We start from the raw sequence: 14323 nt of genomic DNA, 5'->3' as shown, positions 1-14323 counted from the left end.
ATCTGATGTATATCCAAGTGTAGTATTATATTGACTCATGAGGCATAGGAAATGTTAGTTCAAATATCTGAGGGATTTGATCGTGGAAAAAAATAAAAAGCTCCAAGTGAAGCAGGAAATGGGCCACTTCTTTCCCCTTACCACTTATATTCCCTACAGTCTGCACTCTGCCAGTATAAACATGTATAGAAGAATACAAGCAAAAATGATAAAGATACTGAACAATGTAAAAACATTCAACAGCCAGAAGTACTTTAAGTCTGTTTCTTACAAAATAACATATTAAACATATCATATAGTGTCAGTGAAATCCCAACACCAGTTTTTTGATTAAAAAATAATGTTCAGATAGCAGTGACAAGGAAGCATGTTAACAGATTTGAGCTAAATTACCCTGGTCTTAATTAAATTCAGTGGTAAATGGGGAGGGCGGAATTTAAGTTATTCTTATTCCGTGCCTCTGGAAGAAATCACTCTAGTTGAACTTATGAGCATAAAAGCTTGTTTAAGTACTAGCTGGTTCTAGTAGGAATATTTCTTATTATATATGACTGAAAATTAGATGGAACAAAGTATATATCCCACATTTGTGGTAAATGAAGGCTGATTATTTCATTCAATCAGGCTCAGCGGTAACTGGACTTCATAATGGTTAAATTATCCCTTCCTCACAAACATAGACCTACTGTACATCTCATTCTGACTTTATAATTTTATTAGTTGGTCTCCTATGACATTGGTCACAAACATTAAACATAATTTTAAAATATTAAACAATATTAAAATAACAGACAAAAATATTAAGCATAATTTTAAAATATTAAACAATAACTTAAATGAGGCCCCATTTCAATCAGGCCTTGGGCCCTGTGTTTCAGCACAGGAATTGTTCCCTGCACTCAGTTCGCATCGGCAGGCCGTTGCTCTGCAGTTTCTACCCCAGTGTTTCCTTAACTGCTCGTTCAAATAACTCATCAAATGTCCTTTCACATAGTTTTCCTTCAATGCAGTGCTTGATATCAAGTTTGTATAAGTAAGATGACAAGTTCATGTAGGTTGATGCACTGACTGGACACTTATTTTGATTTACTGGCTAGTAAAGAAAAAAATTGATACCTTTGCAATATTCAACACAATGGGAAAAATGGGACAACTTGACAAGAATGTTGTACAGATTTATTTGTTCAAGCATTAAAGTACACGATGTGTTGTCCAACAAAAATGGAAACTGATATAGAAATTGAAAATCCCACAAATGCAGGATTGGTCAATAGATACTGCCTCTGATGGTCCTTGTTACAACTGGAGTTTAGAGTGATCAATCATGCCATATAATGTAACCCACATTGTTTATCTTTTCCCGTCCTGTTCAAACATGGCCTTGGAAATATTTAAAGTTTGCTTCCATTCTATTGTGAGGATATCCTTCAATACTACAGAAGTACAAGGCACACTTTGTTGTCAGCAGTCTGAGTTCTGTACATCCTTGAAATGCTCGACTGCTTCTGACTAGACAGAAGCAGATGAGCTGCAGCCGTCACGCAGTAGGGTCGTAGACAACTCATCGCTCGTTCATCACTATCAGTTGCTCGAATCGCCACAACTGCTGGGTGATGTATTTGTTGCACGGTCTCAGAAACAAGTCTTTGCTTGTTCCATTCTCTATTGCCTCAATGCACTTTCCAGAAAAGATGTGGATAATTTGTCCACTCTGCAAAGGAAAAGCAGAGTATCTACTTAGAACTTTGTAGCACAAGATGCATGTGTTCCTGGTACATAGCTGTTAGGAAAGTCACGAATCTGACACAAGATCAGTTATTTTCTTTTAAAAGTATGCTGTACACTCTGATTTTTCTCCTTTTATTTCTCTACAGGAGCTATACATTTGCAAACAGCCTCCTTTAGTCAGTGTTATTTAATTGGCTGATTTTTTTTCTCGCAGCCGTTGACTCTCTGGAAGTGTGAATGGAGCAAATGTAAAATAAATGATTTACTTTGCTGGGTCTTTTTTCTTTTGAAGTTTTTTTGCTACATTTAGTCAGGATTGCTTTCTGGAAAATCTGGGCAAAACCTTTTGAGAACCTGCCCCACTAGGGGGGGCCTCACACGCAGCGGGTGGATTATCAGAAAATTGTGGGTACTTTGCTCACAGGATTCTGCTCATTAACATCTACGGACAAGAAATCATGGCCAAAGCAACCGTGATTTTCCACCAGTGGTGTGGGGTCTCTAAACATTCCACACGCCATCTTCATTATATATATACACATACTTATTTACATAAAAGCTTTTGTCACCAAAAAAAAACCAAGAAATAGTTGCAACTTACAAAGACTAATACTCCAATCCCAAAGAGACTAGTTATAAATAAACCTGTCCTAAACAGACCAGTCCTAAATATGACTGAAATTCTGCAGGGAGTCTCTTGGTCTCTCCCAGGTAAATTGCCTTAAATGGCTGAAAACGTCTGTTTACACCATTTACCTGGGGATTGTGCTGGTCTCCTGCCAGAGTAACAATTGGACATGGAGAACCTCACAGAATTTCAGGCCAACCAGCCCTAAATATATTACTCATAAACATGCCAATCCTGAACAGTCATGATGTGGAGATGCCGGTGATGGACTGGGGTTGACAATTGTAAACAATTTTACAACACCAAGTTATAGTCCAGCAATTTTATTTTAAATTCACAAGCTTTCGGAGATTTTCTCCTTCCTCAGGCAAACATTTGCCTGAGGAAGGAGAAAATCTCCGAAAGCTTGTGAATTTAAAATAAAATTGCTGGACTATAACTTGGTGTTGTAAAATTGTTTACAATCCTGAACAGACCAGTCCTAAATGCCGTCGTCAAAATGACCAGTCCTCACACTAGTTCTAAAGATATCACCTGTGGAGAGAACAGACAACTCATCAGAATTGAAAAATAAAAATGAACAAGTATTTAAATAGAATCAGAACAAAGGAGGGTGGCAAAAAAAAAAACAGTAGAATAACCCGTAATCAGCTCACAGAAAAGCAGGAGATGGTTAGATGGATGAGATGATCTTTACATCAGGTGATGTGAAGAAGCATAAATGAAGTAAGAGAAACAAAGCATTGAATAGCTGAAATACAGACCTATCCAACATCACCAGAACGTCTTGTCAAGTGGAGTTTATAGTTAAGGTGTGTAGTTATTAAAGTCAGTGTTAAGGCCAGAGTGCTCAGACGATGAGGTACTATTCTGAGGGAAAGGTGAGGAGAGACAGGTTGACACTTGGGGTGGAGATACTTTGTCAACACACTGTGCTGGCGGAGGTGTATACACCCTTGGTGTGGGCCTGCTTTTCATCTGTTCAGACAGTCAGATTCTGCCCGATTTGCGAACTTCTGTTTAAAATCCATACCTGATTTATCTCCCACTGCCTCAGCTATTCAGACGCTTTGTTTCTCTTATTTAATTTATTCTTCTTCCCATTGTCTGATGTGAAGAACATCTCAGCCATCTAACCATTTTTTGTTTTTAAAACAGATTACAGGTCATTCCACCAATACTTTCGCAATTACTTTTTTCTTTTCCTTGGAGTGACCAATTAAAAACAAGCACATAAGGTTGAGGGACCAGAGAACTAACATCAGGGTAAGTTTATAAGATAAGTTAAGTGTCTGCTTCTGTGCTTCCTGTGTGGAGCCTATTCTGCTAGGAGTGCAGTTTGGAAAATTGCACAGCCTCAACCCTAGATTTTCTGTCCATTATGGTTAAGAAATGGCTGAAATACCCTTATCTTATTACTGTGTCTTTTTCATGGTCTCCAGTACACTACGTAACAACCTCTGGATGCCTATGCCATATGGGCATAATTAACATTTGACATCCAGTGTGCCAGAATGGGGGAAAATGGTGGACAGGACCAACATGCCCCCAAATTAATATTTAAATTGTTGGAGGCAGTCACTATCACGACTGCTTTTCCCACTCATTGAAAACTGTTGGGTGCATAGTAAGTAGAATTCTGGCAGGACGGGCACCCATTTTCCACTTGCCTGATTATCATCCAAAAGTCGGGCAGAACACAGTGAAAAATCCAGGCTAGTGTCTCTTAACTAGTGAATAAATTAGAAAAACAGGGCTTGGAAATATCTTGGGTGTAATAAGTTTTACATCCTCAAAATTAGATGGAGAAGGGAAGAAGGACTGAGCCAAAATAACTGACTGAGGTTTGAGTAAATGTCATGAACCACAATTTTTATGCAATCTCAGTCGAAGTATTACTTATAAAATATTGGTGTTCTGCATGTATGTTCACAAAACTCATTTTGTTTACTCCAGCGTAAGTAATGACCTTTGGGAGTGAATGGATAAGGGGGTGATAGTAAGGCGAGAACAGATGAGGTAGAATTTCTGTGGGGTTCTCCTTCGGTGCAAGATCAGTGGAAACACTGGAGAAACAGCATAAACGGCTATTTTTCTGGGGTTTCTGCCGATCTTCTGCTGAGGTACAAGTAGTACCCATGGGGGAAGAAACCCCCATGGAAATTCTATCCCGACATTACACGTGTACAAATATACTCACTTCCTATTGCACCCTGCACTCTTCCACCATACTCAACAGCTGACTAACATTGTTAAGGGAACTGTGATAACTGACTCCTTGTCCATGATTTCCTACTCTAACAAAAATGTGAAGGTAAGAATCTAATTTTGAAGGATATTTACACATTACAAATTAACAGGGTGAAATTGGATGTGGGCAGGGACGCAAAACAGACAAAATAAATCGCATCAGTCGCCACTCATACGGCCCGCCCGATAATTCAATTTTATCGAAATCAATGGAACGGAATACCGTTCGGAGCATCTGACAGGCGACCAATGCGATGCTGCCTGGCTTGCATCCTTGCCCATGTCCAATTTCAATCCCCGCATCTTTATAATAACCACTGCATTTCTAGAGGTACAGTGAAACCTGTAAATTAGGGACATCTAGGGGACTTGCATCAGGTGTCCTTATTTTCAAAATGGTCATTGTATGTTTGGTAAACAGGATGAGCCAAATATCCTGGGATTGGCTGTATCTCCTGCAGCATTCCCTCTTTTTTCGCCCTCACCTGGGATCATGCCTAATTCTGGAGCCGTGCCAGCAGGATGTGATTTCAGTTCAATTTCTGTTAGTTGGGTTTCCCAGTTCATTGCCGAACCAGGATACTTTTCCATTGAGGAAGGGATATCCTTATCCTGGGATCTGCTACGTTGACAGCCTGTACAGGGCAAGGTGGCTGTTGTCGGGGCAGAGGGCCTAGGAGATCCCTGTTGTGTGAGAAATTCCATGAACCAGACCAGGAGACCAGGAGACCACTCGTGAGCAGGCAAAGAGGGGAAATAGTGGGCGGGGAAGAGGGGAAACCATTCTCTATATCTCCCCGAAGCCCACATCTCTCTCCCCAAGCCCCCATTCCCCAGTCGTCTTCTCCCCAAGCAGTTGAGTACCCCTCGATTTCAGGGCATCACTCCCCTCCCCCGATTGCATGCTGCCAGATCTATCCACAGCCCCCCCCCACCACCAATGTCTGACCCACGGCCCCCCATTGATGTCCGAACCCTCTCTGTCTCTGACTCTCTTTCTCCTCCCCCCCCTCCAAATCTAGCCACGTCCCCCAACGATCTCCGACCCTCCCCCACCCCACCCCCCAGATGTCTGGCCCCAACCCTCTGCGATGACCAACCTCCCTGCCCCCCCCGCCCTCCCCACCGTGATGACCGACCCACTCCCTCCCCGCGGATGTCCGGCCCCAACCCCCTCCTCGCGCTGACCAACCCTGCCCACCCCAATGACGTCGTCCAGCCCCAACCCTCTGCGATGACCGACCCACCCCCTCCCCACCGATGTCCGGCCCTAATCCCCCTCCGATGACCCTCCTCCCTGCGCCCCCACTACGTCAGACTTTCCTGGCATCTGCTCCCTGGCTGCTTTCCCACCAGACACGCAGCCAGCCTGCGGCAGGTGGTGAGTGAACCAACACGAGGGAAAAACCTACTTGACCTCGTCCTCACCAATCTACCTGTCGCAAATGCATCTGTCCATGACAGTATTGGTAGGAGTGACCACCGCACAGTCCTCGTGGAGATGAAGTCCTGTCTTCGCACTGAGGACACCATCCAATGTGTTGTGTGGCACTACCACCATGCTAAATGGGATAGATTCAGAACAGATCTAGCAGCTCAAAACTGGGCATCCATGAGGCATTGTGGGCCATCAGCAGCAGAATTGTATTCCAGCACAATCTGTAACCTCGTGGCCCGGCATATTCCTCACTCTACCATTACCAACAAGCCAGGGGATCAACCCTGGTTCAATGAGGAGTGTAGAAGAGCATGCCAGGAGCAGCACCAGGCGTACCTAAAAATGAGGTGCCAACCTGGTGAAGCAACAACTCAGGACTACATGCGTGCTAAACAGTAGAAGCAACATGCTATAGACAGAGCTAAGCGATTCCACAACCAACGGATCAGATCAAAGCTCTGCAGTCCTGCCACATCCAGTCGTGAATGGTGGTGGATAATTAAACAACTAACGGGAGGAGGAGGCTCTGCAAACATCCCCATCCTCAATGATGGCGGAGTCCAGCACGTGAGTGCAAAAGACAAGGCTGAAGCGTTTGCAACCATCTACAGTCAGAAGTGCCGAGTGGATGATCCATCTCGGCCTCCTCCCGATACCCCCACCGTCACAGAAGCCAGTCTTCGGCCAATTCGATTCACTCCACATGATATCAAGAAATGGCTGAGTGCACTGGATACAGCAAAGGCTATGGGCCCCGACAACATCCCAGCTGTAGTGCTGAAGACTTGTGCTCCAGAACTAGCTGTGCCTCTAGCCAAGCTGTTCCAGTACAGCTACAACACTGGCATCTACCCAACAATGTGGAAAATTGCCCAGGTATGTCCTGTCCACAAAAAGCAGGACAAATCCAATCCGGCCAATTAACACCCCATCAGTCTGCTCTCAATCATCAGCAAAGTGATGGAAGGTGTCATCAACAGTGCGATCAAGCGGCACTTACTCACCAATAACCTGCTCACCAATGCTCAGTTTGGGTTCCGCCAGGACCACTCGGCTCCAGACCTCACTACAGCCTTGGTCCAAACATGATCAAAAGAGCTGAATTCCAGAGGTGAGGTGAGAGTGGCTGCCCTTGACATCAAGGCAGCATTTGACCGAGTGTGGCACCAAGGAGCCCTAGTAAAATTGAAGTCAATGGGAATCGGGGGAAAACTCTCCAGTGGCTGGAGTCATACCTAGCACAAAGGAAGATGGTAGTGGTTGTTGGAGGACAATCATCTCAGCCCCAGGGCATTGCTGCAGGAGTTCCTCAGGGCAGTGTCCTAGGCCCAACCATCTTCAGCTGCTTTATCAATGTCCTTCCCTCCATCATAAGGTCAGAAATGGGGATGTTTGCTGATGATTGCACAGTGTTCCGTTCCATTCGCAACCCCTCAGATAATGAAGCAGTCCGTGCCCGTATGCAGCAAGACCTGGACAACATCCAGGCTTGGGCTGATAAGTGGCAAGTAACATTCACACAAGACAAGTGCCAGTCAATGACCATCTCCAACAAGAGAGAGTCTAACCACCTCCCCTTGACATTCAACGGCATTACCATCGTCGAATCCCCCACCATCAACATCCTGGGGGTCACCATTGACCAGAAACTTAACAGGACCAGCCATATAAATACTGTGGCTACAAGAGCAGGTCGGAGGCTGGGTATTCTGAGGCGAGTGACTCACCTCCTGACTCCCCAAAGCCTTTCCACCATCTACAAGGCACAAGTCAGGAGTGTGATGGAATACTTTCCACTTGCTTGGATGAGTGCAGCTCCAACAACACTCAAGAAGCTCGACATCATCCAAGTTAAAGCAGCCCGCTTGATTGGCACCCCATCCACCACCCTAAATATTCACTCCCTTCACCACCGGCGCACGGTGGCTGCAGTGTGTACCATCCACAGGATGCACTGCAGCAACTCACCAAGGCTTCTTCGACAGCAGCTCCCAAACCCGTGACCTCTACCACCTGGAAGGACAAGAGCAGCAGGCACATGGGAACACCACCACCTGCACGTTCCCCTCCAAGTCACACACCATCCCGACTTGGAAATAGATCATCGTTCCTTCATCGTCGCTGGGTCAAAATCCTGGAACTCCCTTCCTAACAGCACTGTGGGAGAACCGTCACCACACGGACTGCAGCGGTTCAAGAAGGCAGCTCACCACCACCTTCTCAAGGGCAATAAATGCCAGCCTTGCCAGCGACGCCCACATCCCATGAACGAATAAAAAAAATCTGGCTGGCTGTTGCGCGGGAAATCTGCTGAGAAAATTTAAGAGATGTCCTTCAGTTAAATTCTGCAGGAAGTCTGGCAAACCCATACTTCCCGGTTTCCCATCCGGAAATCCTATCCCCACCCCACCCCTTGCTCTCTCCGCAGCTCCAAGTCAAAATCTAGGCCTTGATGTTGCCCAGTGTAGTTCCTGGCTTATGTGACGGGGGATTCCTTTACCCACCATCCATGGTAGCAGAGAAACAGCTCTATCCCTGTGATAGAGCTATGCAAGTATTTAATTCCAGAGATAGAGCGGTTTCTCTGCCACTATGGATGCGAGGTAAAGAGATCCCCATTATACAAAAGCCATTTTTTTTTCACCCGTTGCTGCCTTGCACTTACCTGTGTGTCCTGTGTTTCAAGTTGTAAATGGACTTGGTGCATTGACAGCTTACCATAGTTCGTAATTTGAGAGTGTCCCTTGTTTCAAGGTGCAGCTTGTATATTTTACAATGTAAATTATTTGGGACTCTCAATGAGTGTCTGATTTTTGCAGGTGTCCATTTTTTGGAGGTGTCAGATTGTACAGGTTTCACTGTACATTACTAAATTTACTTCATTTAAAAAAAATACATTATAATTCACGTGTGTTTAATGAACCCAACAACGTACCACTACCAGTGCAATATTTTCTATATGTACTAGCAATATATATTCAGTATTGTCTTCAGATCCACATGTTCAACATGCAGTTTGTAACAAAGTCTAGTTTAACATCCTCTTGTATTTTAAAAGCAAAAGCAGAATTAAACTTTTAGCCAGCAATTTAAACGCAAACACGCATATAAATTGTAATGCAGTCTACTCCTGATAAGCACAAAAAACAACTTTGAATTAAAAAAAATAATTATTTATTAATTTGAATTAAGCAACATAAATAACATAGTAAAGTGGGAAGTTAGTGCAAAAAATTGAAATTATCAGATAATTTGAATTAAGTAACTTTGAATTCAGAGGAGTATACTATACTTGCATATAGTCCAAATAGTCATTCATATATGCCAACTAAATTGTGGTGACTGACAAACCTTCTGTACATCCCATTGCTGTTGTGAGTCCATCCTGTTCTCTTTGGTACAATTCTGCAATATGACCTGTTCATTTCTGACATCAATGCAAAATTGCACAATGGCACCAAACCGGATTTCTTTTACACTGTTATATTCAAAGTGCTGTGTGAAAAAAGAATAAGAATAGGTTTGTTAACATAACTGCACTGCGTAGTAATGCATTATGGCTGTGTATAACCGACTGTGGAAAAGCCAAGTTTGTGCTAATTGCACCAAAGCGAGGTCGCTATTAAAATAATTATTCAATTATACGTAGACAGGATAATTGGACCCAATGTTTTAATGCATGACAGCAATACATTAGTTTGTTGTTCATATAAAGCAATAGCAAGTTTTATAGGCACCAAATGTTTAGCAGTGAAACACATGGAACTTCAGACATTACCTGATTCCCATTGCCACGGCATGGAGCAAGCGCAACAGGGTATCCACCTGTGCTCCATTTGGTATCATAATCCGCACAATAGCCTGTGCCAATGTTGTAGAGCTGGAATTAAAAGGAAGTGCATAGAATGAGGACATTTATAGTCAGTATTCTTGCTTCATTTCTGCTGCTCAATGCATTTTGCACTGTTTAAAATAGGACAACTAAGAGTTGCAGTCAATTTGGAGTAAACAATTAATGAAATATTCAGTACATTTAATATTTTCGTATAAAATAACTGCACGTTAAATCTAGAATTAAATCAGTTTTCTTCCATGAACTGTGACATCCAAGATCCTCCGAAAGAATTGAAACAAGATTCAATGAAGCTTCTTATAACAAACTGTTATTAAAAAATGCCTGTTATATACAAAAAAAAGTTCTGTTTCCGGCAAAGGAACTAATTATAGTTGACAGATTTGCCCAATTGAAAATCATTTAGAAGACTTGCCACTACTAATTTATTTCAATAATAAGAATAGCAAATAGAAAGTTAGATAAAATACCAAAAACCTTTGTCTTGCCTCCCCAGAATATCCTGCATTGTCCTCGGGCACATAGAGCTCTGGGTAGATGTTAGTTAAAAACCAATGAAAATTCTTACAGCTTAGCCTCTTCCGTAGCTGCAGTCGCTCCATACAGTCAGGCACCTCAGCCTACCAAAAACAGGGGGAAATAGATACCTGAATTTAGCTGAATTGTTTCACATGAAACATTAACCTTTCCTTTACTTTCAGATGCTGATTACACGGCTATGCATTTCCAGCTTTTTTCTGTCTTTAATTTAAGAAACGTATCTAGCAATGTTTAAGATTTTTGTAAGTTAGTAATGTAGTTAGATTTCTTTCAGAAATAATACTTTGGGATACACTATATGAGTACTTTGTGACCTGACATATGGTAAGTGTAGCAGACTTGGAAGGAACAGGTGACTTTAGACCTATGGTTCCCAAAGCTTTCCACTACTGGGGGTTTTCCTTGCCTCATGTCTGGGTCTGTTGTAGACTAATCGATGGGAGATTGATTGCCACAATTAGTCAACAACTCCATATTATTGTATCATGCGACTAGCTGGATGATAGAAGGCGAATTAGGTGGACCTTAGGAATTGCTAGACAAAAAAAGACTATGATCAGATAATCTTAAACTGGATGACGAAGTCAGTTTTTCATTTAGACTTTTTTTTTCTAGACTACATGAAAAAGTCATCAGCAAGCTTATTTTGTTTATTTAAAAACACAACACAGAAGAGGTGCAAGTTGTGTTAAAATGCATGGCTATACATGTTGTGCCAGATGGTGCCATAATGAAAACGTAGCACAGCTGTTCTGGTCCTTCTGCTGCCTGAAAAAAAAGTTTTCCTAAAAAAAAATTTTCATGAAGTTGCTACCCCTTTACACCAGGGCTGTATGAGGGTTTCATAAAGGATGATTTGCAACAGATAAAAAAACTTGGAAATCTACCAGAGTAAAACATTACAAAATACCATATAGGCAATTATTGAGGCAGATCATTAAGAGTCAGAAGACAATGGTAGGGTGAAGAAAATATTTTCTTATTTGCATTTGGTGTTAAGTGAATGCTAAGCAGCTTTCAACCAGATACAGAGTAACTGCTAATGTAGTTGAGATCAGTGATTGAGATCATAAGCTATATCTCTGAAGATATATATATGGTAAACAAGCAGCCTTGTCAATCAAGCAGGCTGCTTTGTCCTGGATGGTGTCAAGCTTCTTGAGTGTTGTTGGAGCTGCATTCACCCAGCCTCTGACCTGCTCTTGTAGCCACAGTATTTATATGGCTGGTCCAGTTAGGTTTCTGGTCAATGGAGACCCCAGGATGTTGATGGTGGGGGATTCGGCAATGGTAATGCCATTGAATGTCATGGGGAGGTGGTTAGACTCTCTCTTGTTGGAGATAGTCATGGCCTGGCACTTGTCTGGTGCGAATGTTACTTGCCACTTATGAGTGGCTGCTGCTGAAGCTCTGTACCTCCAACCATTCAGAGAGATAAGGGATGTGTCTATGCTGTGGTCAGAAGAATGGTGGCGACCCACTCACATTTTATGCTCACCATGCCCGTCAAGAGGAGCTTCTGTTGCCTGCTGAGAACTCAAAATGGTTGCCTAATGACCCACTAATAACTATCCTCCTTGGGAATGAGGTATGCAGGACTCTTTGGGGTTCAGATGGCATTAAGATGGTACCCTTGATGATGGGAGTTTGGAAGCTCTGTAGCAACTTGGTAATCTGATACCTGAGCACCACACATCCACAGAACTCTAGTGCACTTTTGATGATTTAACAAGCCAAACTGTCTGGTCATGGGACCAGAGGCAGGAGACCAGTGACTGGAGGTTGGGACCTTTTTCAGTTAGAACTGTAGAAAAGATACAGCACAGAAGGGGGACATTCAGCCCATCGTGTCCACGCCGGCTCAAAGAACAACCAGGTGCCCATTCTAATCCCACCTTCCAGCACCCAGTCTGTAGCCCTACAGCTTACAGCACTTTAGGTGCAAGTTCAGGTACTTTTTAAAAAGTTGAGGGTCCCTGCCTCTACTATCAACTGCTTTTCTACTTCCCGTTTCCTGGTCTGAATTTGTCCTATCTGTACCTGCCCTTTGGTTCCCATCCCCCTGTCAGTCTAGTTTAAACCCTCCCCAATAAAACTAGCAAATGCCCCCGAGAGGATATTGGTCCTGGTTCTGCTTGGGTGCAACCCGTTCAGCTTGTACAGGTCCCGCCTTTCCCAGAATCGGTCCCAATCCTTCAGGAATTTAAACCCCTCCTTTCTACACCATCTATCAAGCCACGCATTCATCTGGTTTATTCTCCTATTTCTGCTCTTTTAGCACGTGGCGCTGGGAGTAATCCAGAGATTACTACCTTAGAGGTCCTGCTTTTTAATTTATTTCCTAACTCCCTATATTCTGCTTGCAGGACGTCATCTGTTTTTTACCGGTCATTGGCACCAATATGGACCACGACCTCTGGCTGTTCACCCTCCCCCTTCAGAATGTCCTGCAGCCGCTCCATGACATCCTTGACCCTAGCACCAGGGAGGCAACATACCATCCTGGAGTCACGTCTGCGGCCGCAGGAACGCCTATCTGTTCCCCTTACGATGGAATCCCCGATCACTATTACTCTTCCATTCTTTTTCCTCCCCGCCTGTGTAGCTGAGTCACTCATGGTGCCACGGTTTTGGATCTTGCTGCATTCCCCTGATAAGTCATCTCCCCCAACAATATCCAAAGCAGAATATCTGTTTGAGAGGGAGATGGCCCCAGGGGACTCTTGCTCTCCCTGCCTAGTCCTTTTACTCTGCCTGGTGGTCACCCAGTTCCTTTCTGCCTGCGTAATCTTTACCTGCAGTGTGATCACCTCACTGAACGTGCTATCCACGATAATCTCAGCATCGCAGATGCTCCACAGTGAATCCACCCGCAGCTCCAGCTCCAAAATGCAGTTAGCTAGTAGCTGCAGCTGGACACTTCCTGCACACATGGTCACCAATAGTATCCATGAACATAGGAACAGGAGTAGGCCACTCAGCCACTCATGCCTGCTCCGCCATTTGATAAGATCATGGCTGATCTGTGATCTAACTCCATATACCTGCCTTTGGCCCTTATCCCTTAATACCTTTGGTTGCCAAAAAGCTATCTATCTCAGATTTAAATTTAGCAATTGAGCTAGTATCAATTGCCATTTGCAGAAGAGAGTTCCAAACTTCTACCGCCCTTTGACTTCCCACATAGCACAAGAGGAGCATATCACAGGTGCAAGCTCTGCTGCCATGACTTGCCTTAGATTAAGCTAATTAGTTACTCCCTTTAAGGAGTTTACTCCTTCAAATTACTCTTAATTTAGAGAATGTTAACTACTCTAGGGACCTTGAGTCACTAAAAAAACACTACTTGCTATAACTAAATTAAGTTTAGTTTTGTTTTTTTTAAAAAAAAAATTAGTTTTATGCTATAAGTTACTTAGCCCACAGTCCTAAGAAAGAAGAAAACAGAAGAGATACTCAACAGTTTTCTTTTGTTGTTGCTGCTGCTGCTGCTGCTATGACCCACTCTCAGTACACTCCACTCTGCTGTCTAAACAAACGCACCTCACCCTTTACTGCACTGGATCTCCTCACTCACCAAATTCCCAATTTATAGACTCTAACAAAACCAGACTCCATCAATAGCTGCTACTCCATATCTTAGCATAACCCTTCTGAATTTATGCTAGCTAGAATGCCAATCACCTGAATCAGCCCCAGCTGACAGTAGATTACCAGTTCTAACCAGTCACCTAATTAACTAGGTGACCAATTGCCACTTTTCAGGCTGCTTGTTCACCCTAACCCCCCCTTCTTATAAAAGGGGGGCCTAAAGCCCCCCCCCCCCCCAAATAAAAAGGCTGCTTGTTTACCACTAACTGAAAACTGCAAGTTAAGATTAAATTTA

General features: G+C 43.3%; 1 protein-coding gene across 4 annotated transcripts in view; it reads right to left on the bottom strand.

The window, feature by feature from the left end:
* Window positions 1-1159: 1159 nt before the first annotated feature.
* The window catches only part of LOC137342183 (polypeptide N-acetylgalactosaminyltransferase 15-like), a 103352-nt gene continuing 90188 nt past the window's right edge, over window positions 1160-14323 (bottom strand). Inside the window, exons 7-10 of one of the 4 annotated variants that reach the window (XM_068005942.1) lie at window positions 10386-10517; window positions 9823-9924; window positions 9396-9539; window positions 1160-1711 (exon numbers count right to left, since the gene is read on the bottom strand). In XM_068005942.1, the coding sequence (XP_067862043.1) occupies window positions 1562-1711; window positions 9396-9539; window positions 9823-9924; window positions 10386-10517 (528 nt within the window). In that variant the 3' untranslated portion in view covers window positions 1160-1561. Of the gene's footprint in view, window positions 1712-8095; window positions 8355-9395; window positions 9540-9822; window positions 9925-10367; window positions 10518-14323 lie in introns of those variants that run through there. The other 3 variants (XM_068005935.1, XM_068005949.1, XM_068005959.1) reach the window with 3 other exon arrangements.

This window comes from Heptranchias perlo, chromosome 2 (assembly GCF_035084215.1).
Source record: "Heptranchias perlo isolate sHepPer1 chromosome 2, sHepPer1.hap1, whole genome shotgun sequence".
NCBI classification, from domain to species: domain Eukaryota; kingdom Metazoa; phylum Chordata; class Chondrichthyes; order Hexanchiformes; family Hexanchidae; genus Heptranchias; species Heptranchias perlo.
Note: the sequence above shows the minus strand (reverse complement) of the source record. Positions and strands in the feature narration are given on the sequence as shown.